Source organism: Sabethes cyaneus, chromosome 1 (assembly GCF_943734655.1).
Source record: "Sabethes cyaneus chromosome 1, idSabCyanKW18_F2, whole genome shotgun sequence".
Taxonomy (NCBI): Eukaryota; Metazoa; Arthropoda; class Insecta; order Diptera; family Culicidae; genus Sabethes; species Sabethes cyaneus.
Genome location: NC_071353.1, coordinates 31,228,850 through 31,255,671, shown reverse-complemented (window position 1 = coordinate 31,255,671; position 26,822 = coordinate 31,228,850). Strand labels below are relative to the sequence as shown.

The window sequence follows — 26,822 nt, the reverse complement described above, 5'->3', positions numbered from 1 at the left end:
GTCCTTCAATTGTATTCAAGAAATGCGCTGATTCTATAGCAATACGCTTGACCATCATTTTTAATGCGTTACTATCGCAGACGAAGTTTCCCGAAAGGTGGAAAGAATCCACAATGTTCTCTATTCATTAAAAAGGAGATAAGCGTGATATCACCACCCAAGCAACAATGTAAGTTTTATTGTACTCTTATGCTGGTCTTCAAGACCAATTTTAGTTTTAAATACCATCATAAGAGTGTAATAAAACCCAAATTGTTACTTGGGCAACTATCGTGGGATTACCTCGTTGTGTGCTGGATTCAAACTTTTGGAAATTTTAGTAGGAGATGTACTTTTCGTTGCAGTCAAATCATACATCTCGCCTGCTCAACATGGTTTCTTCAAAGGCAGGTCAATTAATACAAATCTTGTCGAATTCTCATCGCTATGTATCAAGGCTATCGAAGACGGATTCCAAATGGATACAATATACACTGATCTTAAAGCAGCCTTCGATCGTGTTGATCACCGACTACTGTTTTGGCTAAAATCAATCGCTTGGGTGCTTGTTCACATTTCGTTGGATGGTTGAAATTCTATCTGGTGAATCGCAAACTAAATATTAAGTTGGGTTCGTTTCGCTCCTACAGCTTTTCTAACAATTCCGGAGTACCTCAGGGAAGCAACCTGGGACCACTACTGTACTCAATATTTTTTAATGATGTTTGCTTGCTTATACCTCCTACCTCCAAACTTTTGTATGCTGATGATCTGAAGATGTTTACCAGAGTTGAATCACAGAACACAGACACAAACAGAAGACTGTCAGGAGTTGCAGCGGTTAGTGAAGCTGTTCGAGGACTGGTGTTGTTGGAATCAACTAGTAATTAGTGTACAGAAATGTTGCGTTATTTCCTTCACACGCAAGAAAACGGTTAGTGGATGGGATTACAAAATCGGCGACTGCTCTCGTGAAAGAGTAAAAGTGGTTAAAGATCTTGGAGTTTTGCTAGATTCGCAGTTTACATTCAGAGATTACTCGAGCATCATTGCCAAAGCTAACAGGAACTTAGGTTTCATTAAAAGCGCCGCCAGTGGTTTCCGAGACCCCTACTGTCTGCGATCGCTATATTACGCACTCGTTCGTTCAACTTTGGAAACAGCATCAGTAGTATGGAGCCCTTATGCAAGCTGCTGGATAAATAGAATTGAGGCCATCCAATCTCTGTTCGTAAGATTTGGTTTAAGATTGCTTCCGTGGAATGACCCAACACGCCTGCCACCGTATGAGGATCGCTGTCGTTTATTCGGAATGGAGACCTTACAGCGTCATGGCAACCTAGCCAGAGGTTTATTTGCGGCCAAACTATTACTCGGAAACATTGATTCACCGCCACTTCTAGAGCAGATCAATCTGAACGTGCCAGTTGTATTCTTAAGATCCATAGAGTTCTTGAGACTGAATTTCAGACGGACGGACTACGGTAGAAATGATCCAGTTTATGCTATTTTTTGTGAATTTAATAATATGTTCCACTTGTTTGATTTTTCTCAATGTGCGTTAAGTTTAAAAAAAAATCTTGAAGAATTTTAACATGTCCATGTGATGTAAATAGTAGTAGTTCTAGTTTTAATTCTTATTCATGTAGACGAAACTTGTCCGATGGATCAATAAACAATAATAATAATAATAATAATAATAATAATAATAATAATAATAATAATAATAATAATAATAATAATAATAATAATAATAATAATAATAATAATAATAATAATAATAATAATAATAATAATAATAATAATAATAATAATAATAATAATAATAATAATAATAATAACTCAAAATGCCCTTAGTGTCCAAACTCAAATTTTGAGTTCGTTTTGAACCAAAAAATTAGTAGTAGTAACTTAAAAGTGCGTTATTTGTCACTGAGAATAATTCAATTATCGGTAGTAAGTACTGAATGTTTTGGAGCGTCTTAGTAGAATACTAAACCTGGGATGACATTGCGATTCTCGTTTCGAGTGATTTTGGTTCGTTTCGCCCATTCGTTTAACGTGGTCGAAACGAACCAAAATCACTCGAAACGAGAATCGCAATGTCACCCCTAGAAGTTCGTAAACAGACTCTGGGGAAGCCTGCAAGTCGTAGGCGAAATACGTATCTGTCAAGAATAAATATACATAGTTGAATTAAATTGGATAAGTTTTCTTTTTATACAATTTCCAGGTTTCGTATTCTACTAAGACGCTCCAAAAACTTCAGTCGGTTCACATTCTTGATTGCCAAAACTAGTTGATTTTCTCTTTATTTATTGTATTGTGGATTAAAAGAGTACAACCTGTAATGTGTTGATACAAATACAGTATGGTGGCACAATTGATATTACAAGACATTGTACTTAATCTCTATTGACATTGTATTTAATCTCCATTGACCGAATATTGAGATGAACGAAGATTGAAAAATTTTGAAACATTTGAGTAATCCTCGGTAACATTTACATCTCTACCCATCCAGATGCTTCCGAAGGTGCCGGTGCCTACACTAGATCAAACAATGACGGAATATCTTCGGGTGCTACAACCGATTGTAACGCCCCAGCAATTGGAACGCACGCGGGCGATAATTAAACAGTTCACCGCACCAAATGGGCTTGGGATGACGCTGCAGCAGTACCTGCTGGACAAGCAGGAAGCCGAGGATAACTGGGCCTACTACTATTGGTTGAACGATATGTACATGGACAACCCGTTGCCACTGCCAATCAACTCCAATCCTGGCATGGTACTACCACCGCGGAAGTTCACCACCGTAAACGACGTTGCACGGTTTGCGGCCCGGTTGATCGACAATCTGATGATTCATAAGGAGATGCTCGATAGGTATGCTTTCGTGACTCGCGTCTCTAGGAGTTCGTCTAGGAGTTTTTCTATCTACAATTGCCTATTTTAGCGGTGGTCTTGTTCAGGAACGTGCTACTTCCCGTGAAAAAGGTCAACCATTGTGTATGGCTCAGTATTACCGACTTCTAGGATCCTGCAGGCGACCAGGAGAGCAACGTGACAGTCAGTATTTGCCGGAGAAAAGATCCGACGAGCACGTTATCATTTTCTGTAGAAACCAGGTAAGAGCTTATTAGTAATTGAAACAAATTCTAGTTACAAACCTCTCTATTGCAGCTGTACTGTCTCCCTGTGAAAGCAGGCGATCGTGGACGGCTTACGGAGGATGAAATCGTATCCCAGCTGTTGTACATACTGGACGATGCTCCGTGCCTCGCTCGCAAACCACCTCGCATCGGTATACTAACTGCAGAGCCACGTCCGAAATGGGCTCGCGATCGCCAAATGCTTCTGCTGGAGGAACAAAACGCCCGCAACATCGAACTAATCGAACAAGCGCTCGTCCAGATCTGCATCGACGAGCCAATACCGCTGACGTTCAACGCGCGTGGCTTCAATGGGTCACCTGCTGGCGCACACTACTGTGGCGGGCGCGACGAAAGCAACATGGCCCATGAAATGATCCATGGTGGTGGAAGCGAGTATAACTCCAGCAATCGCTGGTTTGACAAGACGATGCAGCTCATCATTTGTAATGACGGAAGCTGGGGCTTATGCTACGAACATTCTCCTTCCGAGGGTATTGCCGTAGTACAACTGCTGGAGGGGATACTGAAGAAGATCGACGAAGCACCTAACCGGGAGGAGAATGGTTCGCAAGACCACTTGCCTCCACCGGAACGGCTTGAGTGGATCATTCGACCGGAAATTGAGCAGAGAATCAGGGAGGCATCGAGAACTGTTGATAAGTACTAACAATTGACCCTTGGTTGAATCGGTGTGTGTTTTTTAACTATTCGAATTTTCAGAAATATTGAGAACCTTGACTTCTACGTCTATCGGTATAAACCGTTCGGTAAAAACTTCATCAAAGCTTGCCAAGTTAGTCCGGATGCGTTCATCCAGCTGGCGCTGCAATTAGCGTATTACAAGTGAGTTGTGTATGTGGAAATACGCGCAATACAAGTTGTAATTGTGGTCGTTTAATTTTTTAGACTATACGGTCATTTGGTTAGCACTTACGAAAGTGCTTCAACACGAAGATTTTTGCTGGTAAATTTAAAGTAATGCTTTATGTGAACAGAAAGTTAGAATAACGGTATCGTTCTAGGGACGTGTGGACTGCATTCGTTCTGCCAGCATAGAGGCTCTCGAATGGGCAAAGGCTATGTGTCAAGGGGAAGGCGCAAACGTGACACTCGAGAGCGACAAGGAAGAAGACTATAGCTGCGAGGGGAACGATGCGAAAAAAGTAACTTTCAGTATTTACAGTGTATGTAGCCTTAAGAAAATTGATTCTATTTTCGTTAACATCTGGTTATTTCTAAATATTTTTGTGAACTGCTTTCTGATAACAATAATGATTTTTATTGAATTAATTGCTAGAGAGACCATTTGAGGGAATTGTTTCGCTGTGCTGCTGCGCGCCAAACGGAGGTTATGGTTCAAAACATTCTAGGGCACGGTATAGACATTCATCTGCTGGGTCTTCGGGAGGCCAGCAAAGAGAAAAATGGCACTCTCCATGAGTTGTTCACAGATGAAACTTACAAGATTGCTAACTGTTTTCTTCTCTCGACCAGCCAGGTACCAGCCAAACCACACAATACGCACAACCACGCACCTGCAATGGCACTTCCACTATGTTCTACGTGTACTCTCAACAAGCACTTAGTCAGCACTCCGAAACGCACTGCACTGAACCCGTATCTTTATAAATCACATAATAACCATCTTGCTTTTCCTAAGGTCGCCTGCTCAACAAACAGCTTTATGGGTTACGGTCCAGTGACTCCTCACGGCTACGGAGCCTCATACAATCCGCACCCGAATGAGATAATCTTCTGTATTTCGGCGTTCTTCTCATCGGACAAAACGAGCGCCTCTCGATTCGCTCGGTCGTTGCAGGACTCGCTCGACGCGATGCGAGATCTGTTGTCTTAAGTTCTACAGGAGGCCTTATCGCACTAGGTTTGCGTTAGTAAAACTGTAAACAACGGCGAACAAACCAAAGAAAACGAATACATATCAAACTGTATATCTACACGGTAATCAACCAAACTCAAACATATCAATTAGTTGGTAATTTAGAAGAAGAACAAAAAAAACTTTGTTGGATATTGTAAATTTTCATTTGGTCAGGATTGCAGCACCGCCGGATGCGTTCAGTGGAGCTTAATGTAATTTACGCGTTCTAGGAAATCTAGTGCATTACTGATCGTATACTCTGTAATAGGAAGAAGGGGAAAATTTTAATGACTACAAGGTCCCAACTGAAGTACGGACGAATTAGCTACGGGTTTCGGTTGATATTATTTTAATATTTTCAAATTGAAAGGATTTGGAGTCAATTGGTCAATTGGAGACAATTGGCATCTTTTACGATGAAATCTACAATTCGTCATGCTTACATCAATGTACGTCCCCCGGCAGTAGTGGCAGCTTACCAAATCTGGCCAAAACTTGACAGGACAATTGTGTGCCTTAATGAACGGTAGAATGAAGAAGATGGCTTATCCACATCCCCGGCTATAATCTTGTGCCGGATGAAAACGTTGGTTTTTCGTCTATAGCTGCACTTCCCTGGCCAATTTACGTGCAAATTTTAAAAAATGATAAAACTTAAAATACAACCGGGGAGGCTGCTGAAAATCCATCCTGAGGTATGTTCGTCCTACCAAAAGTAAGGCACCCTTGGCGCACTTCGTCGTAATCTGGGGGCACAATTTCTTCTCACAGATGGGTTCTGCCGTAAAGTGCGTCTTTTGATAAATAGTTTATGAATGAAATTCCACAGATAGTCGATTGAACCAATCAATCAATTCTGTCCTTAGTTTTCAAAATTTCTTTTTTTTTTCAGTGAAAATAACAAAATTATTATCACATTCAATCTTAATAAAAAAAATCAATGCAGTAACTTGCAACTTCCGAAAAACTTAGCTCATCGAACGTCACCGGCGGCGGTTAGCATCCTGGGACAAAGGAAACCAACCAAAGAAATTGAAACATATCATTAGCAAGTAAGAAAGAAACTGCTAAACAAAATACCTAGTATATAAAACTGAAAGTTGTATAGAAGTTGTTACACGGTTTGCACTAACTATTCGCTTGTTATACTGTTACTATAACCAATCTCTTCTAAGCGGAAGAATAATACGAAACACAAAATGAATTTATGATTGTTAAAAAAGTTGAGTTATATTACTAAACTGCGTGTAGCAGCAATATCGTAGTATTTTAGTCAATGTTACTACCTATACGTTACTGAAGTTTCGTAGGTCCGTAGAAAAACTTCTAGTCAATGCATGTGATTTTGTTTCAACAAAAAGCTAAGCTTTATAAAACCCCCCTCAGTGATCAATCTAGTGTGTTAATTTAAAAGGAATGCTTTAACAGAAAAAATCGGTATAAGATACGGAACATAATTATTCATATGTGCAATTAAGTTTAGATCATGTTGAGTGAGTTGTTGTTTCATTTAACAAGCAAAAACCGTATGCCACGTGTTGATCAGACAAGATGGCATGGTTCGAGCGCCCGCACAGTAATTCTTGTCCATTATACGAAGCAAAATTGTAGGTGGTAAAACAAATCTAATCATCAACAAAACATCAAAATTTTGTGTGCGTGCGTGTCCCTATAGAATAGAAGCGAACGACTTGTATGCATAGGTGCAAGCTTGTGCCCAATGTTGCATTCAACTAGAGTGAAACTTGTATAACATAACTACATGAAAGCTTTAAATCCTAACCGCAAGCACCAGTATGATACTAGCAAAATTTGTATAACAAAACAAACGTGTGAAAATAACAATATTTAGCGACGAAGTTAAGCAACCAATGCAATGTACCATAGCATTTAGTCTGAACCGGGTAACGGATACATATCATTCCTAAACTTATGAGTAAACTGAGAAAGCAAAAACATATCAATAGACAAGTACTTATACAATTTAGATAACTGTTAGAATGTACATCTCTACATAAGTCACATTTAACAACAAAAAATTAATGGGTGTGGACTTAGCAGCTTACAGGGAAAAGGTTACTATCTGTCACAGATCTAGAACCTAACCATATATAATATAGTGAAATTCTATTTATCTACAACTTCACTGCACTGCTGATATGCTTGAGAAACTTTTACACAGTACAAGCACGAATCATTGATATTTTGGTATTTCAAAAGCAGTTTTTATGCTCAAAATGAAAGTTACGTTCACAAAAATATATTCAAACACAACTTTTCCAATTTCAAAGCAATAGATTTCTTGAAAAACTTCTAAAAAGGCCGCGCCATAAATAAATAGCGACATTAGGGATTATGGAAAAGATTTATTAAAGCTTAAGAACACAACTTTTAAAGTGTAAAAAGACTTCTCATCGATTTTTATGATAATGAGAAAAACAAAGAATGAAAACGTCATGATTTAAGAAAGGTTTGATTAGCTTGTAGATTTAAACTACTGGGAATACAGTAAATCTCCATTGAAATTCATGTTTATTTATACCAAACCACAAAAAAATCTCCAAAAAACGTAGCAAAAATCATCAGCACAATAGCAAGTTTTAACTGCCTATTAACAATTTGTAAATCGTTTGAGAACTCTCGAAAAACTTGAGATATAATATTTTTACAAGCCCTATTTTCTAAATGATCTTTCTCAGCAAAGTTTTTCAAATAACAAATAGAATTATATGTACTATGGTATATACGATTAAGCTCTACGCTTGTAGCCGATAGTAATATTTCCTTGTAAGTGATCATTAGTTGTAGACCTTGTAGACTCTTGACAATTCATTAGAAAGTGGAAACCGTATTCCACGAGTAAAAGAATGGGCGCCATTGAACCGTTAGACGTCTAACAAAACAAGCTAGACATTCAACAACGTGTTTTGACCGGATAGAGCACCATCGCATTACGCAAAAAAAAACAATCGTTCCTGAATAACCACTCGATCCCATTTATATCCAAAAACCACGACCCGCCAAATCTGTTTTAGTGCGCCAAATCGAAGATTTCTTCGGAATTTTGAGTTCTTTGGTGTACAAAAATAACTGGAGACCCCCGAATTGCAAACAGTTGATTGGTAGAATCAAGAGATGCATTCGCAAAGTTGACATGACGGCCGTACAACGCTCCTGTTCGGACATCAAACGGAAGCTTCGCCGAACAGCCGATTACGGACCGTTTTCTAATGTACACTAATTTTTTTTTCAACAATGGATAATGTATCTTCAATTTCGGTAAATCAGATCTTCTCCATGTATCTTTGTCTTTTTTTGACAGCTTGAGAAAAAAATTCCAAAATTTTAGTTGTCACCCGTTAGTTTCTGCGCCGCAACCACCCTATCGACATCTCTATATCGAGCTGCAGTAAACGTCAGCGACAGCATGTCCGGGGCTCAAAATTTGACAGCGGGCCCAAATCAGACTGCTGGCAGTTGAGTGAAACGCAGTGCTGAATTGCTATCTCATTTTCGCACACACGAGATGTTGGCGGCGAGAACATGGTTGTCTGCCAGGGGCTTGGCCGCAACGGTTGTTTCATTTTCACGCAGCTGATTTTCTCTTACCTTCGCATCGTACATGAAGCGACTTGATTCATTTGTTGAACAGAACGTTTGAAGCAAGCGTCAGCTGAAGTTGGTGACTGTTTCAAGTGACGATGACTGAAAGTTAGACACTATTTGTCGATGATGTTGACAAGATTGGTATAATAAGCGTTTATATTGCAGGAAATGTTACTCAAATTCAATTCATTCGCGTTGAAAGTTGCTGGCCTTCTAATGAATATTTGATAGAAAAGTTCAAATTAAACACTAAAGCCGATCATCACGATGAAGTGAAACTCGTTTGACTGATGTTGATTGAAGCCAATTTCGAAGTGAAACGGTGCTGCTTCAGTTAAAACCGAAGCTTCATTGCTTCATTGTTTAAGTGACGATTTGCAATTGAAGGTGACGGTCTACAAGGTTTCCGCCAAGCTGATAGGCTCTCGGAACGGCTCGTGGATGCCGGACAAGGTGGTTCCTTGGTTCGAACTTCACAATCGCTGAAGTCTGGGGCATGTAAATGAGATGAGCCGAACATTTTGCGAACCCTTCTGCTTCTACCAACCCCGTTAATGGAACTTCATCGATGAGAGATCCTCTGCCGTCGAGTTTCCATGCTTCGTACCATGCGCTCCCATACGCCACCTACTTGGGACGCGGACGATTGTTCGAAGCTCTTTCTTTCCTTCATCCGGGCAGCCCTTATCGCTCGCATCGGTAAACACCTGCATTTGAACTCTCCCGTCGTACATCACTGAAATAGCAATTGGCGAGTACCACACTCGCCGGGTGTCAGCGGTGTCAGCACAGAAGCTTTATGGGCATACCCTTTAAGAACTTGTTCGTGAATTCGCGTAGCTCAGCATTCCTGCCTAGTTTTACTTTCAAGCATTACAGTCTCCGCATTGCCATAAGGAGACTATCTGCACAGAAAAAGAAAAAGAAGTGGAAATAGAAATTCAAACCAACCTATGTTTCCTGAAACCGACACAAAATGAGGTGGCGCTAGAGGCGTTTTGCTTTTAATACGCAGCATTCACACGGCAGTGAAGCAGCCACGTAGCCAGAAGGGGGGGCCCGGGGGCCCAATTTTGATATTAACTGTTTTATATGCATATTTTTTCATTTAGAACTACAATACATTAAATGTATTGTAATTTACTATATTTATAAGCAGTAAGATATGCATATAATGTATTAGGAGCCAAGATAGGGCTCCTGGCCCCCACCTCTAGCTACGTGGCTACAGTGAAGTGATGCGATCAAGCCAACAAAACATAATCACGTAGAAGTGAAGAATTTTACATGAATCTTAATAACAATTCATCGATAAAATAATTTACTATCAACTAACAGAAAACGTTGCCTTTAGGACAAGAAATAAATGATAATGCAGCGAAAATCACGTGTGGTGCTGCAGAAATATCGTATGAATCGTTCTTTTACACGCACTTTTTCATCTATTTTGTTCGCAAACGTCAAACTTGCCACCGGGGTGATCCAAACACGTACATGCTACTTTCTACAGATACTAGCGAACCTGGCGGTAGCGAGTCACTTTTTCCCACGAAAACACACGAACGCATACGAATGCACACGAAAGCATTCTGCTATGCGATTGGCAGCGAGCGTTCTGCTTATATTGCTGTTATTCGCTTCGATGCGAAAACCTTCCCAAAGAAAAAGAAAAACAAAAAAGTCTCTGTTACTAGTTTTGATCGCCGAATCGTTCGGACTTCCACTTCTGTTTTGTGCTACCTGGTAAGTTGAGCAAATAGGTCTTTCACAAGAATGGGATTTCATACCTCCCACCGAATGAAACCATCCTCTGTCAAGCTTTCGATTCGAACCAGGAGCGACTGCTTGTTCCAGCACGATTTGCGGAATCAAGAATTCCGCCAGCTATAACTGACGAGCTACACTTGGTCTGTAGACGGCAATGAGGTCGCTCCAATTACTTTGTACAGGAGTGAACAGCTCTAAGCGGCTCAAATAGCTTTCGAATATCATTGCACTTTCAGGTTTCACAAGTGTATTCATTATAACGGGCAATTTACTCATCGACGTTGTCTAGAAAGCTTCAGTTTGTCCACTGTATGAGCCGCCCGGAGCATGCACCAGTTTTGCAGGCCTTATCCATCGGTTTAGATCTATTCACCCACTTCGATGAATACTAGTTACGAACTCAATGACCGTCATCTCAACCGTAACGGTTAAGAGATTTCTTCGATACCAAGACTCTTGGCATTTCCAGACTCGATCAGTAGTAGTAGATCATACCCAAAAAAAAAGCAAAGCCTAGGTGCTACATTCCGTTATCGAAACTTGACCTTCTATTTTTATACGACAGACTTCGCAGCCAGCTGTTAGAGTGCAGGACAATTGCAGGGCCAGTTGCTACGATCCTTTTGACTCTAACAGCCTCTCCCAGTGAGATTCGAACATACGACGACTGGCTTATTAGACCAGTGTCATACCTCGAAGCCAACTGAGAGTAGATCATACCCATTGCGGCGAATTCTCACGTTAACGATGAGACAAACCTCGCATAATTTGTGCTGTTCTTTGGCTCACAGTGCCTCCAAATTCATTAGGTTGAATATCTTGGCGGACTTTGACGGACACGGAGGTCGTCGGTATGCCCATTTTCTGCTCCTCATTTACGCCCTCAAGCAGTCCAACCAGTAAAAATTATTTCATTTGCTATCGGACATAATATCGAAATTGATCCAGGAATAAAAAAAAATTAAAAATTTTGAACAAGATCGCAGCATCTATTTTTTTCCTCGCAAAGAATAACTGAATTGAGGATAAGGATAATGTACGGTTCTTTTGAGGCTTGAAGAAAGGGTCACGTGCCTTTCATTCCAAAACTATAACTTCTCATACAAAGCTTGAAACACCCGGATTATTTATATAACTATCAACGAAAATTTTTTTTCTCATGTCATAATAAATAAACAAACATAGGCTTAGTTTCAATAGGTAAACCAAAGAGAAACAAGGTAAGAATAACTGCAATTCTTATATTCATACATTGCTTTCTATCGGGGCTGTCCTGCACTCAGTACACCTATTTTGCATCTAACTGTAACACCTCAACCAAGCAAAATTCGAAAATATTATGTATGGGGCATTTAAACAGTCTATTAATATCCATAAGATTGCTGAACTAAGTATTGCTCTACCTTAAGTAAAGTATTTACGGCACACTCCCAGTTCACACTAGTGCACCAAGAGCCCTGTCTGCGTGCCACCCAGTGTGAACTGAGAGTGCGCCGTAAATACTTTAGGTAGAGTAATACTTAGTTCAGCAATCTTGTGAATAATAATCTATACCTATAAAGAAGGATTTCTGTCTGTCTGTCTGTCTGTCCGTATGTTCCTTATAGAATCGAAAACTACTGAACCAATCGGCATAAAAATATGCATGTAGAGGTTTTTTGGGGCCAAGAAAGGTTTTAGTGATAGTTAGAAACCCCTCCCCCCACTAAGAGGGGGGGCTCCCATACAAATGAAACACAAATTTCTGCATAACTTGACAACTAATCAAGCAAATAGAACAAAATTTGGCAAGTGGGTGTTTTCGGTGACAAGAATTTATTCTATGGTAAATTGAGACCCCTCCCCTCTTTATAAGGGGAATTATAACTCCTCTCCTCTTTAAAAGGGGGGGCTTCCATACAAATTTCCTCATAACTCGAGAACTAATCAAGCAAATGGAACCAAATTTGGCATGTGAAGGTTTTCGAGGGCAAGAATATTTTCTACAGTAAATTAGGACCCCTCCCCACTTTAAGAGGGGGGGCTCCTATACGAAAGAAACACAATTTTCCTCATAACTCGAGAAGTAATTAAGCAAATAGAACCAAATTTGGCATGTGGGTGTTTTTGGAGACAAAAATTTTTTCTATGATGAATTGGGACCCCTCCCCGTTTTAGGAGGAGGGGATCCTATACACATGAAATACAAATTTCCTCATAACTGAAGAACTAATCAAGGAAATGGAACAAAATTTGGCATGTGAAAGTTTTCGAGGGCAAGAATATTTTCTACAGTGAATAAGAACCCCTCCCCACTTTAAGAGGGGGAGCTCCTATACAAACGAAATACAAATTTCCTCATAACTCGAGAACTAATCAAGCAAATGGAACAAAATTTGGCACGTGGGTGTTTTTGGAGACAAAAATTTTTTCTATGATGAACTGGGACCCTTCCTCACTTTAGGAGGGGGGGCTCCTATACAAATGAAATACAAATTTCCTCATAACTCGAGAGCTAATCAAGCAAATGAAACCAAATTTGGCACGTGAAAGTTTTCGAGGGCAAGAATATTTTCTATGGTGAATTAAGACCCCTACCCACTTTAGGAGGGGGGCTCCTATACAAATGAAATTCAAATTTCCTCATAAATCGAGAACTAATCAAGCAAATAGAACCAAATTTGGCATGTGGAGGTTTCTGGAGGCAAAAATATTTTCTATGGTGAATTAGGACCCCTTACCTTTTTAAGAGGGGGGGCTCTCATACAAACGAAATACAAATTTCCTCATAACTCGAGAACTAATCAAGCAAATGGAACCAAATTTATCATGTGGGTGTTTTTGTAGGCAAGAATATTTTCTATGGTATATTTTCTATGGATTTCCCCACTTTAAGAGGGGGGGGGGCTCCTATACAAATGAAAAACAAATTTCCTCATAACTCGAGAACTAATCAAGCAAATGGGACCAAATTTGACATGTAAGTGGTTTTGGACGCAAGATTTTTTTCTATGGTGAATTGAGACCCCTCTCTTCTTTAGAAAGCGAGTTATGGCCCATCTCCCCTTTAAGAGGGTGGGCTTCCATACAAATGAAATGCAAATTTCCTCTTATCTCGAGAACTAATCAATCAAATGGAACCTAATTTGGAATGTGGGAGTTTTAGATGGCAGAAATTTTTTCTATGGTGAATTACGACCCCTTCCCCTTTTAAGAGGGGAGCTCCCATACAAATGAAATTCAAATTTCCTTATAACTTGAGAACTAATCAAGCAAATGGAACCAAATTTGGCATGTGGGAGATTTTGGAGTCTTGAATTCATTTTACGATAGTTAGAGACCTCTCACCCCTGTGGTAGGGGGATATGGACTCTCATACAAATAAAACAGAAATTGTTGCGAAACTCAAAAACTAATCGAACTCGAGAAATTCGAGACTCTTCCTTAAAACATTAGTCAATACAAGACCACAAAAACTATCTATAGTAACACTAGATCATTCAGGACGAGACGGTCGCGAGTGTTGCCGGTGACCCGCCGTCGGAAGCGCCGCCCACTGGGGGGCTTGCAAAACTCGAGATTGTGACAAAGATCATCCGAGATTCATGATTTATGTACAACACAGGTTAATTTGTGGCAATACGAAGTTTGTCGGGTCAGCTAGTTGACTCTATAAATGCACCAAGCATAGCATTTTCGAATTTTGCTTGGGTAAGGTGTTACAGTTAAATAAGCAAATTATGTGCACTGAGTGCAAGACAGCCCTGCTTTCTATTCATGTCATGGCTGAGAGTAGACAAAACTGTGAAGTTGAACTGTTAAATAAAGTTAATATTATTGACTATTTGAGTTTGTTTACGTATTCAAGAATACGAATTACATCCATTCGGAAATCGAATGTTCTCCAAACAAAAATTGTGTGAAAGCTTTAGAAAAGAGAAATTTTACCACATATTGTTACGTGTTCAAAAACAACATATCACATAACTAGTGAATGAGGTGCTTAGAAAATTACGTTCACTATAATTGAGATTCACTGGAAAATGATGTTTAGTAGTCCGATATACCTGTTGTTAAATAGTATGGTCACAATAATCTGACACTAATTTTAAAAAACTATTGTGTTTAGTAAATGCATGATTACAATTGTTTCAGTATTAAACAAAAAAGAAACTATGTGTTACGCCTTGTGTACCTTAACTGTTGCGTACAGTAAGAAGAAAAAAAAACACAAAATATCTCCTCAAATCCCATAGTGGTCCTAAATGTATCGGTAAATAAAATTCCATTGCAAGGGTATGCGTTTTGTTCGGATAAATTGAAAGAAAAACCTCGCGCGGCAAACATTTATGTGATTAACAGTATATTAAAAACGTGCTAATAACGTTGTTGTCCACACTGCTTCCGTGCTTTTCTTTACAATTTTTTTACCTATGCAAACATTGGTGTTCAAAGGTACTAATGAAAAAAATATGTTCGCTAAATATCCTCCGGATATAATTCAATGACTATATTAATGGTTTCTTTTTTATTCGGAACTCCGTGGAATGTGTATAAAACTTGGTTTACCTTGAGATTAAGTAGTAATGTCCTTTTATCTTTGTTCGCTTCAAAACTTCAATACTGAACAGTCTTTATGATACTCGTAATCGTGAAAAGGGAAAAGGTTATGTCTCGTTTCCGGGGTTGAAGTAGCCGATACCTTTACGTATCATTGTTTTTTACGACTTTACAGACGACGTCGAGTTGAGATTGCGTCGAAAAGACCGTCGCGTTTCCATATCCAATTCATCTAAACTATCGTCACTGACCTACGAACAAATGCAAACGAAACTGTATCGAATATTTCTAACCTTCTTAAAAAATTTAACGGAGAGCTCATGATCTAAAACAGGCGTTGTACCTGCTAATGGCATGGATACAATTTTACGGGAAACTAGGACTTACCTTGCAAAAGTTATGTTGCAGTAGTTCCGCTGCCGTTTGACGCTGTTTCGGATCATGCTGCAAACAGTTACTTGCAAATTGTTGTCCCTCTTCAGATAAGCATTCCGGAATTGCTGGACTTTCTCCCATTCCAACCTTGAACATGATTTGGAAGTTGGAATCAAACTGATGCCAAGGGCGCTACAATGAACAACGATACATTTATCATAGCTAATCGCAAAATAACCTTCGAAAGCATTAGCTTTACCTTTCCACTGCACATTTCAATAACGACACAGCCCACAGACCAAATGTCAGCTGCCCGACCATGTCCTACACTATTCGTTTTAGTGAATACTTCCGGTGCCATGTAAGCTGGAAGATTACACCAATCAGAATTTAACCCTATCATCATAAAACATTTTTTCCTCACCTTGAGTGCCAACATATCCTTTCAGTTCGCCTGGCATTGTGGTGTGCGCCTGAATCTTTACAGCGGACCCGAAATCACCTAATTTCAAACAATTGCCATCTCTGGTCAAGAATATGTTGGCCGTCTTTAGATCCCGGTGAACTACTCCGTGGCGATGTAATTCTTTAACACCGGAGAGCAACTGGATAGTATAACGCCGAGCGTGCGCCTCGGGAAGGCCGCCGTTAAGCTCGACCAAACTTTCCAATGTTCCTTCCGGGCACAGCTCCATAAAAATTAGCAATTCTTCCTGCAAAAGTCAAACCGAGAATAAATATATACCGATCGTGTTTATGAAAAACATGCAAAACCGAACCCTATGAATTTCCACTCCATAGTACTTGACCAGGTTCCTGTGGTTGATGCCTTCGAATATCTTCAACTCCTCTGCAACCTTTCTTATCGCACTGGTTTCTCCCGGTTGAATAGCAATCTCCTTCATCGCCATCAACTCGCCGGTCGAATTGTTCACCGCAGTGTACACCTTACCGAAACGTCCTTGGCCTATCTTTATACCGCGATGCCAACTGAAGTTTACGCTGCGCGCTCTGTTCAGTACCTTATCACAGTTGCTTATCTCCTTTACACTACCGATCAGGTTTTTGTCACGTAATTTTTCATGCATTTCATTATCAAGTCTATTGATGGCGTCACGCACACGCAGCTGCCGCAGCGGCTTCGTGCCCAGCAATGTTTCCGTCGGGACTCGAATTTTTATTTCTTGCACACTATCGTACGAAGTCTGCTTCCGATATACATCTGGTGACTCGTGAAGATGGTGCGGTCGTAGCATCACTCCATCCTCTCGCAAGCTTAACTGATTTTGATATGCCTTACTGAGGGTAATCGAAGGAATGGAGGCTCGTCCCGGCGTTGGAGATGGAGCGGGCGAGCCTTTTCTCGACCTCGGAGAACGACGGGAACGCTCCTCTTTGATGCTGCCAATAACATGCGAAATGCACGTATCCATTTTACATTTAAGATCTTCAAATTCAGAATTGCTCAAATGACTCGTACACTGGGGGTCACAGGCAGAAATCAAAAACTCTAATCCCTGGTTAGCCCATCGGGGTCTTAGCCCTCTGCCCCGTTCACATCGTTCCATAACAAACTTCATCCAAAGCTTAGCAAATTGTACGATCGCATTAGACAATTTCAACTCACACTCCGGATCACGACAGTTTTCCGCTTTCGTTTCGTACAACCTTGCCAAATCTTTGTGATACTCAAATCCGAATTTGTATCCCTGGTGTAAGATCTCCCGTGTTCTCGACAGAACCGCGATTCTATCGTTTTCCTCCAAATCCGCCATATTTCGAATACTACATTCATCCTGCAAGTTCTCAATTATTAACGTCAACTTGTTTCTAAGCAACAAAGCATTCTTTTTCACTAACCGCAGAATGTCGACCACTTCCTGACATACAGGGCTCTTCTTACGCCCTAAGCCAACGTTTCTCAGTACCACCTCGTCCATATGCGGTTCTTCCTCGCCGTCATCACAGTGGTCACGATGAAAGTCGCAGTTCTCTAGATCACGGAACAAACCCTTAGCAAACAGCATAGTTTTCATTGTTTTATCCCGAGCGAACGTAAGTACATCTTGCGTTTCACGACAAAGTGCCAGAAATTGCCACTTTTTACCCGAACGATCTTTCACAGTATTATCAAGCCGTTTGCTCTGATCCTCTAGCTCACGTAGACGTTTGATCATTTTTGCGCCCGTATCTTCTAGCAATTTTTCCACTATGTTGCAGAACCGTTTAGCGGCGATTGCGTGCTGACCGGGGATCATCGGACAAACCAGCTTAGTAAAACGCCACTCTTCATCCAGTGCCGATTTCTGGTGACCCTCCGGTGTCGCCACTAGAATCCATTGTTCCGCATACTCTAAGTACAGTTCAAATATATTCTTCACCGTCCCATCGAATGTTTCCAACACACCAATGTATTTATCCAGTTCTGATTCTCGATCAATAAGAGCAGTGTTGATGTGTTTCTGGAAACGATCGCGGTGAATCATAGCCAACGTAAGGCCTTCCTTCAGTTCCTTGATGTGCTGCTCCAAGCTAAGAGGATTCGGCTGCACATGCCTCGTTTCCAGCCGCATTTTTAAAAATTCCTGGATTACCTCCAAAGGTATCAGCGAGAGGAAAATGAATGCCGGAACGTATGAAGGCAATTTCAGTGCCTTAGCTTCCGCGCTCCAAGCACCGTAACGACGCAGTTCAATTTCCTGTTCTTTATCCAATGGAGGCTCGATACAAGGAACATCTTCTTCGATGAATAAACTATCATCTTCATGATCCTGCGTGTCCGGCTTTTCCAATGTCAACTGCGCCTTGCGTAGAACAACATTATGCAGCCGGTGCAGAAACGTTAAAGACTTTCCAAGACCGCGACACTTGAGTACGTTTTCTATATATCTTCGATACAAAGTGGTGGAATTGTTGTCCGTATACGAGGTTACCTCTGCGATTGAATTAACACTGTACAAATTCAAAGTGTTCATATAGTGACACATTTCAGTATCACCAGTAAAGGTATACTGTCGGCGAATAGAAAAATCTTCCAAGTCAGAGTACTCACGACCGGATTCGTCACTGTTTGCACTTTCGGTGGCACTTCCCTCATCTACAAACTGAACACGTCTAGCAGAACAACCTCCAGTAGAACTGGGTGTCGATTCGCCTTGCCCACTATCACCAGCCTCAATGGTTTCGTCCTGCACCGAAGAGCTCGTAGAGCTATCCGTTTCCATTATCGGCCAATGGTAGGACTTTTTGTTTCCTTGTAACCTTGCTAACAATTTACCCAAAATTAGCAAAGTCAACCGGTGTTGTTTGGTCATGTTGTACCACAAACACATTGCTTTCACACGACCAACGAACTCCTCGCTTTGATACAGCGCAAAAGCCATTCCCATCGCTTTGGATGAGGGAAAAAGGCTTTCTTTAGACTCTAGTCGCAACAACAAATCTTCTACCTGCTTCAATGCAATCGTTTGCACCTCCAGACAATCCTTGCAGTACATCGATAGACAACCGAAGCAGAACTCACGAACTGTTTCGCCGTTCAGTGTGGAGGCAGTAGGCTCTGAACCAAAACCACTGTCCGCCATGCTAACCTCACTAACGTTCCGGGCCAAGTGCCTTTGGAAACGAAAATTCATTATTTCCTCGAGTAGCGTCTCTATCTCATTTCTAGCCTGACAAAGAATCTTGTCCTGTTGCTCGACCGACCGATCTGCATGCCAAGCTTGTAATTCTAACCATATGAGGTCATTCGCCTGCGTTTGCCAGATCCGGTCTTCTGTCGATACCACATTTCGGTTGGTGCGATCCTTGTCAATGCTTCCCAATTTAATCAAATTGGAAAAAGTTTCGTGAAAAGCAATCCTGTTTTGAGGTATCTCCGTTCTCGCATTGGCAGGGCAATCGCGAAAATTGGCAAACGCTGACGGAGGAGCCGAGGTTCTACAGCCAATGGGACGGCACTTGACGCTCATAAATCTATTGCACGACTCGATGAGAGCCGGCACCACACCAGGCGAAACATTACGTGTAGCAGCGCGTGTTATGGGCATGCTTTCAGCTCGTTCCTCAATAGGTCTTACTGACGGGCCAAAATTTCCCGAGTTCCTAGTTACAATAGCATTACCTCCGGCGGCCATTTTGATCTCACGCTCCGATTCTCGCAGAAGCTGCGTCGAACGCTTATCACTGCGAACTTTCTCCTCTCCATCGGGTTCCATTATCATCTGATTCAATAGCGCACAATCAACCGTGTTACGACGATCAGCACGTGGCCGTGCCAAACGACCGGTGCGCATTCTGATGTTTCCTTCCCTGCATGGTTACCGAAGAAAGATTGCAATAAAAATATTTACCTTGTGTCTTTTCAACAAATGTTTATCTTATCTGTAGCGGAGTGCATTTTTCTGCTAACCGCGATTGAAATGACCACCTAACACCATCAATCGAACCATACAATCTTATCGAATGAAAAATGTAACAAAACGTCTGTGTTTGTGGTGCTGAACTTGAAGGAAAAGCAACATGGTGGCCCGAAGGATTCGCGAAGCAAAAAAAATAGCTCCTATTGTTGTTCTATAGAATACTTACATTCTTTGCCGCGAACTTCTGCTTTTGTTCTTTATTCTTGTTCTTGGTGGTGTACTACCGTACTGATCTGCGTACTGACTGAGTACGTCGTCAACTGAAGGAATTCGTATGCCCTCCTCAAACTCCTGCGAGTTGCTGGCAAAACCGAGAATGAAATCAGGTTCGTCTCCAGATGGAATCACCACAGTGCTACTGAAAGAGAGCAATAAAAATATGTTTAAAATGTTTTGTTGCAACTTGCAAACCCTGAGACACTAGAAATAGATTGAAGAGACTCACAACTCATTAGTGGTCACTTTACGTGCGGACGTCGAACGGTAAATAAATTAAATCGTCTCCGCTCGAGGCAGAAAACCCGCCGCTTATCTTATCTAGCCGAAGATGTGAATGTGACAAAAATTTAAAAAATAGATAAGAACAAACGACAGTGTTGTTATTTCCTTTGGAGCCACTCTACCGGGTAGCGATGAAACATCTGATTCATGCCCAACGCTATAGCGGCAAACGAGCAACCTAATAAAAATCCGTGTTTGAAAGAATCTAGCGGATACTACGAAAATCAAACTTCCGAACTTCCGCTTATGCGTCGCTGAGTAAGAAAAAATACGTCGTAAGCAATAAACGCTAGCAGATTACTCCTATAATTGATTTCCGATATGCGTCTAAGATGTGTTTAAAAATAGAAAAAAACACTGATTAGATGAAGTACCATTGAAGGAAACAGTTTGCTGATCGTGGGTGTAAAGTACAACATGATCCAACCCTACAAGTGAGATAGAAGCTGTTGCGTGAATAACTAACGCAGGTATTTTTGACAAAACTGTAACTATGACGGGGAGGGTGAATCCGAAAGAACGTTTGTACGCAAAGTTGATTATTGCTTTGTCCAAATTGAATATAGAAAATACCAATTTAAAAACTGCTTACGTGCGAAAAATCGAAGATCTTTCATGGGTCAACTTTTTCAAAATAGTTTCAAAGCAGCATACGATACAGTTAATCAAGACCAGCTATGGCAGATAATGCTCGAATACGGTTTTCCGGATAAACTAACGCAAGTAATGTGTTTCGTGCGCATCTCGGGGACACTCTAGAGTTCCTTCGAGACCCGGCGAGGGATAATCCTGCATGCTGCTGAACACCGCTCTTGAGGGGGTGATCCGACGAGCGGGCATCGAAACGAGAGGCACGAATGTCAACTCAGTGATGGTAAAAACTCAAAATCTCAAAACTCATCAAAAATCAAAATCAACTATGAATAATGTCAACCTTTATCTGTTCCGGTTTGCGGTGACTGCGGACAACATTAGTAGGGAGATCCAGCAGCAGCATTCAAGGGGAAAATTGGCCTGCTTTACCCTTCTCAAAACGCTACGAACAAGAAAAATACGCCGCAATTCGAAGCTGACAAGACAATGTACAAAATCCTTAATAAACCGGTAGTTCTTTATCGACTTGAGGAAGTGACGCTGTTAACGGAGGACATACGCACCCTTGCCGTGTTCGAGCGTAAGGTGCTGCGCATATTTGGTGGAAACTGAAAGCGCAAAGTGCCGGAGGCGTATGAATCACGAACTACAGGTGCTGCTCGAAGAGATTCCCATCGTACATCTGGCGAAAATCAGTAGGTTAAGGTGGGCCAATGCCTGACAGTGCAAGGAAAAGAGTTCTCTTCAACAACCCGACCGGCTCCAGCAACAGAGGGTTATTTGCGACTTTTGAATAAATACCAGGTGCTACTCGGTTTATCAATCGACCAAGAGTTGCATTTGCAACTCGCTTTTCTCTGTTCAACCTTTTTCAGTGTTCTCAGTTAACCCAGACGCAAACAGTTCAGAACTTTCCTTCTAAATCGGTCCGGAACTTTGTTGCAAGTTGTCCTGCAAATCATCCACAAATACGAACTGAATCTAAATAAACGCCCACATAATTAAACATTATGAATTTTATTGCATAGGATGCATTCTTGGTTTCCTCTCTCCCTACCTATCTTATGTCGCTTTAATTTTACATGTCTTATTTTCTAGAGTGCTCACGACCAAGGTTGCCAACAGGTTTTCGCGAAAATCTAGCGAACACGAATAAAAATGTCTGGCAAAAATCTGGTGGTCAATTAGTCCGATGGGGAGGCGTTTTCCTGAAAAAATCTTGCTCGTTGATGGGCCCACCGTTTTCTCGTTCGCTGCTGTCACTTCTGCCATTCGCTTAACAAACTGTCGGCCTTGGTTTTGTTTAGTCGACGTCGAACGTTCGATGCTATTCGTACCGACAAAGCGTTCAGTTTAGTCTTTCTCTTCGGGCTCGCTTGCTGGCCGCGACCAATTACTCCGATCGTCTCGCAGTATTGCCTTGTACGAGTTCGCTCGTCGATAATAAGGCGCCTCGGCTTCGCGTCGACGATTACAGACGCCCGAATCGAACTACGTCCGTCTGCCTGTATCTTGATGCCGGTTTCATACGTCCGAGCCAAGCGAGGGTGTATATCAGCTGAGCCGTGACTATCTGACTTTGCCGAGTACAATCACTCGAGCCAACCGTCGTTTCTGTCGTACCTAGACGGTTGCGAGAATCCGATGCGTAGGTAAACAAGTATGGCAAAAAACCACGGAATCATGTTCCGGCTGTTAGCAACTATACTTCAGAGGTAGCAATAATGACATACTTCTCGTTGGAAGGTTTCTTTTGGTCGTTTTCTTGGCACAGTACTTGAATGAGATCCAACGCTTGCTACGTACGATGTCCAAGCCTATGCACGGTTTATCTTCGTGTCTCACTGCCGTAAGCGAATCGGTGTATAATCTTCCTCTACCACGTGTGACGTAGCGTCCGCACGGTTGAACTTTGTATGTATCTCGCAGACTATATCGATTTTCCGCTCTCGTCATAGATGCCTAAACGGGAAGGAGGATTCGTCCAACGTAATCTCCACACCGGTCGATTTACGGATCTGAGCGTTATCGGTTTTTCGGTTTGCTTTCTCCGAAATGAAGCAAATTCGATTACACTACGCGTATTTTCTTTACTGAGGGCTATGGAGCGGCAAACCAAGTTTACTTGACGACTATGACACGCGGTGTTACGGGAAGAATTAACAGCTTTCGCTGCGGACTTGCGACACCACACGCTACTTCAGTTATTCTGCTGGCTCGTTTTCCGGAAACGGCTTCTCTTCTTGGTATTTGTAGAACAGTGTGACAGCTTTGACGTTTGTATAGTAAGATAAGATCGAGTACGAGATATTTTTTCAAGCAGTTTACTTAATATTTATTTTATCGATGTCAGTGTTAACGAGGCGGACTATGTACTCTAAATATAACTAACGTATTTGTGCATTATTTGCCTAAAATCACCTCAACTGTAACAACTTTCCTTCTTAGTTCTTGTCTTTCAAATGGTGTTGCGTTCAAGGCTTGAAAAGGGATCACAAGTTGACTGCGACTGCGTGAATGTGTACGCTTTCTGCATTCAACCTGCGCTTCGAAAACGATCATTCGACTGTTTTTTTTAATTAATTTTTTAAGCCAACAGCCATACCCATATACTTCTTTCATAGATTCTCGGACGCGCAATCGAAAGATGTTAACACTTCATCAAATTTGTCAATTCAGCGATTGGCTATTGATCACACAATTTATAAAACATCAAAATGTTCCAGTCCTATGTCGTTCAAAGGTTCACCAATATTCGCTAATGACAGAACCTGAGGGAAAATCATGTTCGGCTCCAGTTATGATTGGCCCCCACTATAGCTGGGTTCGGTCTGCGGATGCCCCAGCTTTGGTAATGAGGAACGTTATACAAACTTAGTAAGCGTTGCTTCAATGAACCACACTTTTCCGCTTTCTCCTTTCCACGTCTTGTCCCGCTGTGGAGATACTATCAACGTCTTTGTTTCATTACTCAATCCTGCCGTTCTCAAATTCAAATGTTGGTTTGTTGCGCAGCCCAATTCAAAATCAGTTAACATATTAGCTGAGTCTTCTTCGTCTTACAGAAGTACTGCGTACTATAAAAACAATTTTAAACCTATTCTAAATTCCAAGAAAAGAACTAGCAGGTGACTGAGAGCTGGCAGGGAACTGCTTAACAGCATCCCTGTGGTAGAGGGATAAGGACTCTCATACAAATAAAACAGAAATTTTTGGGTAACTCAAAAACTAATCGAACTCAAGAAATTTTAGACTCTTTCATAAAACATTAATCAATAACACGACCACCAAAAACTATTAATAGTAACATTAGATAATTCAGCGCGAGCCGGCCACAGGCCACGAGTGTTGCCGGCGACCTACTGTCGGAAGCGCCGGTCACTGCGGGGGGCAGCCCCCCATAGAGATCACCTCTATCTAGGTTTATTTATTTCCCTAGATCTACTGACCTCTATTACTTTCCTTCAGTTGGGGCACCCCTGCGAAATGGTACTTTCTACGAAAAGATTTTCCGTGAAATGGTACATCCCGCGTAAGGTTTTTCGCGAAATGGTATTCTGCGAAACACTATATTTCGCGTTATAATCAACCGAGAATTGATGTTCCACAAAATGATATTCAGCGAAATGGTTTGTAATGATGGCGAATGTTCAAATGCTATCCGCTCTATTTTATCAGGCTAAGCAATGGGGTAAGTTGTTTTCTACTTTACAGCGAGGAAAATTTGTATATTAAAACATCCATGAACTCCCCAGAAACTTGCAAAGCTCAAGATTGTGATAAAAGTCATTCTAGAATCAGGATTTATGTACAACACAGTTTAATTTGTGGCAATACTAAGTTTGTCGGGTCAGCTAGTAATATAATAATAATTAATCTTTACGTCCTTGACAACAAAAATTAGAGTATTGAAAGTTATGTTTTAGCGCTATCTCCACTGATTTTCATGCAACAATGAAATAATATGTTGGTAAATTATGGTTCCACTTCCAGGAGATATTCCAGATCGCAACGGATTTTTTTCTGTCATAAGTAACACATGAGATAAAACTTAGAAGACTGCGAAAAAGTCATCCATTGTATTTTTGGTCCTAATAAATAACCTTATACTATCCAGTAGAGCACTGGTTCATGCCCCACACTGTGGGACATTGATTGTTGTTTCTAGTAGAACTCAAAACTGGTCATTTCAAATTTTCTGCGAAAAAAAGGGTATCAAATCACAGGACACTAGCTCCTGGGTGATCATTTGGATGTATTTAGTGTCCATCCACCGGAACTCAAAACTGGTAAATATGAATTTTCTTAGCAAATATGGTAAATATGGTATCAAATCACAGCATTTTCCAACACGAATTTTTATTTTGTGTGCATTTGGATGTATTTTGAGTCGGCTTGGACATTCTAGAACATCGGTTACTGTTTGTATTAAAAATAAACAGGGAACTTTAGTACTTTTTGTTGCAAAAATCGGTTGAATATAACAGTTTCAAACAGGTATGGAGAAATTTCACTGATCGTATCGTTTTCACTTATCGTAACACTTGACATAATAAAAATGTCATTTTGATATTGAAAAGAATTGCTATCAAAAGTCGATATGTAACACAATTAATCACCTTTCATTTATGGATCAAAAGGTCGGTGCCAAAAAGGAGAAAGAAAGAGTCCCCTTTGACTAATCAAAAAGAATGCTTTGTTTTCTATCTAATAGTTGACCAGCACCGGTGCATTACCTACTGACATTTTACACCGCACGCAGAGTCAGCAAAATTTATGAAAACTTACCGACCGCACAAAAAAACTGAACCATCTGAGCGTAATAACCCGTAAAATGCTTATCACGTTAAAAACAAATATTCACGAAACAAAAACCACCGGTGCTTCCGAAAGTGTTTGCACGCAATTGTTTCGCATGTGTTCTCCTCACTACACCAAACGTTCATCCAACCAACCAATATCAGCAAATTGACGGGAAGAATACCTACTCATTAGAAACGAGTTTTCTGTAATCCACAGTTACACAAGCTCCTTATCACTGTGTAAACAAAACGGAGCTGGGGGGAGTCGCTGTGGCTAACACCACCACATGTACAGTACTTAAATTTATCCAAATCCACCCTCGTTTAGCACACAAAACACTTCAAAAACGCTAATTAGCTGTGCAAACGGGTCTCAGCTAGAATATGCGCCATCAAGTTATTCAACGCAACACAAGACCAAGCAACAGTTGGTTAGTGCGAATGATTCCCATCATTTTGCTAGCAAATTGCATCAGGTGCGCAAAACGAAACTGTCACCTTCAAATCTAGAAAAAGTTCATGACCCTGGCTTTTGGGAAATCCCCAACCACACGCTTCGTTGGTTTCGGTTTTCAGTATCCTTCACCTGTCGCAAAATATACACGCATAAATAAGCAATATACCTGCTGTCAGCATCGTCACAATCGTCCTCATCGCCGGAGCTGTAATTGAGCTCAATTCCTACGCGACTTTTCCAGTCCGAATCGGCCATTTTTCTGATTTAGGATTTTTCCTCCTTCCCCACAAAACGCACTAAAAAGCAAACGTCTTTCGACATCTAAATCACCGTGTGCAATCCCTAATCTTCGTCAGGAATTTCTTGATTTATTGTTAGTCCGCGACAAACACTTAACAAAACACAAACTTACTGCATTATCACGGTGGACAGCGAAAAAACCGACCGCCTTGATCGGAAAGTGAAAATTTTCTGACACTTTCACCATAAAATTTGACAGCGAAAACCTAAACAAAAAGAAACTGAGAAGAGCCAGAAGAACACGCAATTTATTTTCGCCATTTTCGCAATGTGTTTGACGTTTGAGGGGAATGAAAAGGCAGAGATTGATGTTTATATGTGGTAATATGAAGTAAAACGCACCTTTTTCGAATGATTAACGATAATTCCCATCTCGGTATAACAGGTTGCCTATTACATTTAAAGCTTTAATTACATTGGGCGAGTTTACCGGCTGCTACCTTG

At 41.0% G+C, this 26,822-nt stretch overlaps 2 protein-coding genes across 3 annotated transcripts in view; one reads left to right on the top strand and one right to left on the bottom strand.

The window, feature by feature from the left end:
- The window catches only part of LOC128743047 (choline O-acetyltransferase), a 79,120-nt gene extending 74,128 nt beyond the window's left edge, over window positions 1-4,992 (top strand). The window contains exons 3-10 of the mRNA XM_053839560.1: window positions 2,504-2,868; window positions 2,939-3,110; window positions 3,166-3,797; window positions 3,858-3,980; window positions 4,044-4,101; window positions 4,160-4,321; window positions 4,435-4,635; window positions 4,798-4,992. Of these exons, the coding sequence (XP_053695535.1) occupies window positions 2,504-2,868; window positions 2,939-3,110; window positions 3,166-3,797; window positions 3,858-3,980; window positions 4,044-4,101; window positions 4,160-4,321; window positions 4,435-4,635; window positions 4,798-4,992 (1,908 nt within the window). The remainder of the gene's footprint in view (window positions 1-2,503; window positions 2,869-2,938; window positions 3,111-3,165; window positions 3,798-3,857; window positions 3,981-4,043; window positions 4,102-4,159; window positions 4,322-4,434; window positions 4,636-4,797) is intronic.
- Window positions 4,993-14,747: 9,755 nt separating this feature from the next.
- On the bottom strand, window positions 14,748-26,493 carry LOC128733067 (mitogen-activated protein kinase kinase kinase 4). Of its 2 annotated transcripts, none has more exons than XM_053826651.1 (7): window positions 26,245-26,493; window positions 19,891-20,082; window positions 16,083-19,614; window positions 15,728-16,016; window positions 15,563-15,669; window positions 15,316-15,495; window positions 14,748-15,179 (listed from the first exon to the last, which is right to left on the bottom strand). In XM_053826651.1, exons 1-7 carry the CDS (start codon window positions 26,331-26,333, stop codon window positions 15,090-15,092), a joined length of 4,479 nt encoding a protein of 1,492 aa, XP_053682626.1. In that variant the 5' UTR covers window positions 26,334-26,493; the 3' UTR covers window positions 14,748-15,089. The 2 variants fall into 2 exon arrangements, with proteins under 2 accessions (XP_053682626.1, XP_053682627.1); XM_053826652.1 differs by having other exon boundaries at window positions 19,891-20,079.
- Window positions 26,494-26,822: the final 329 nt, after the last annotated feature.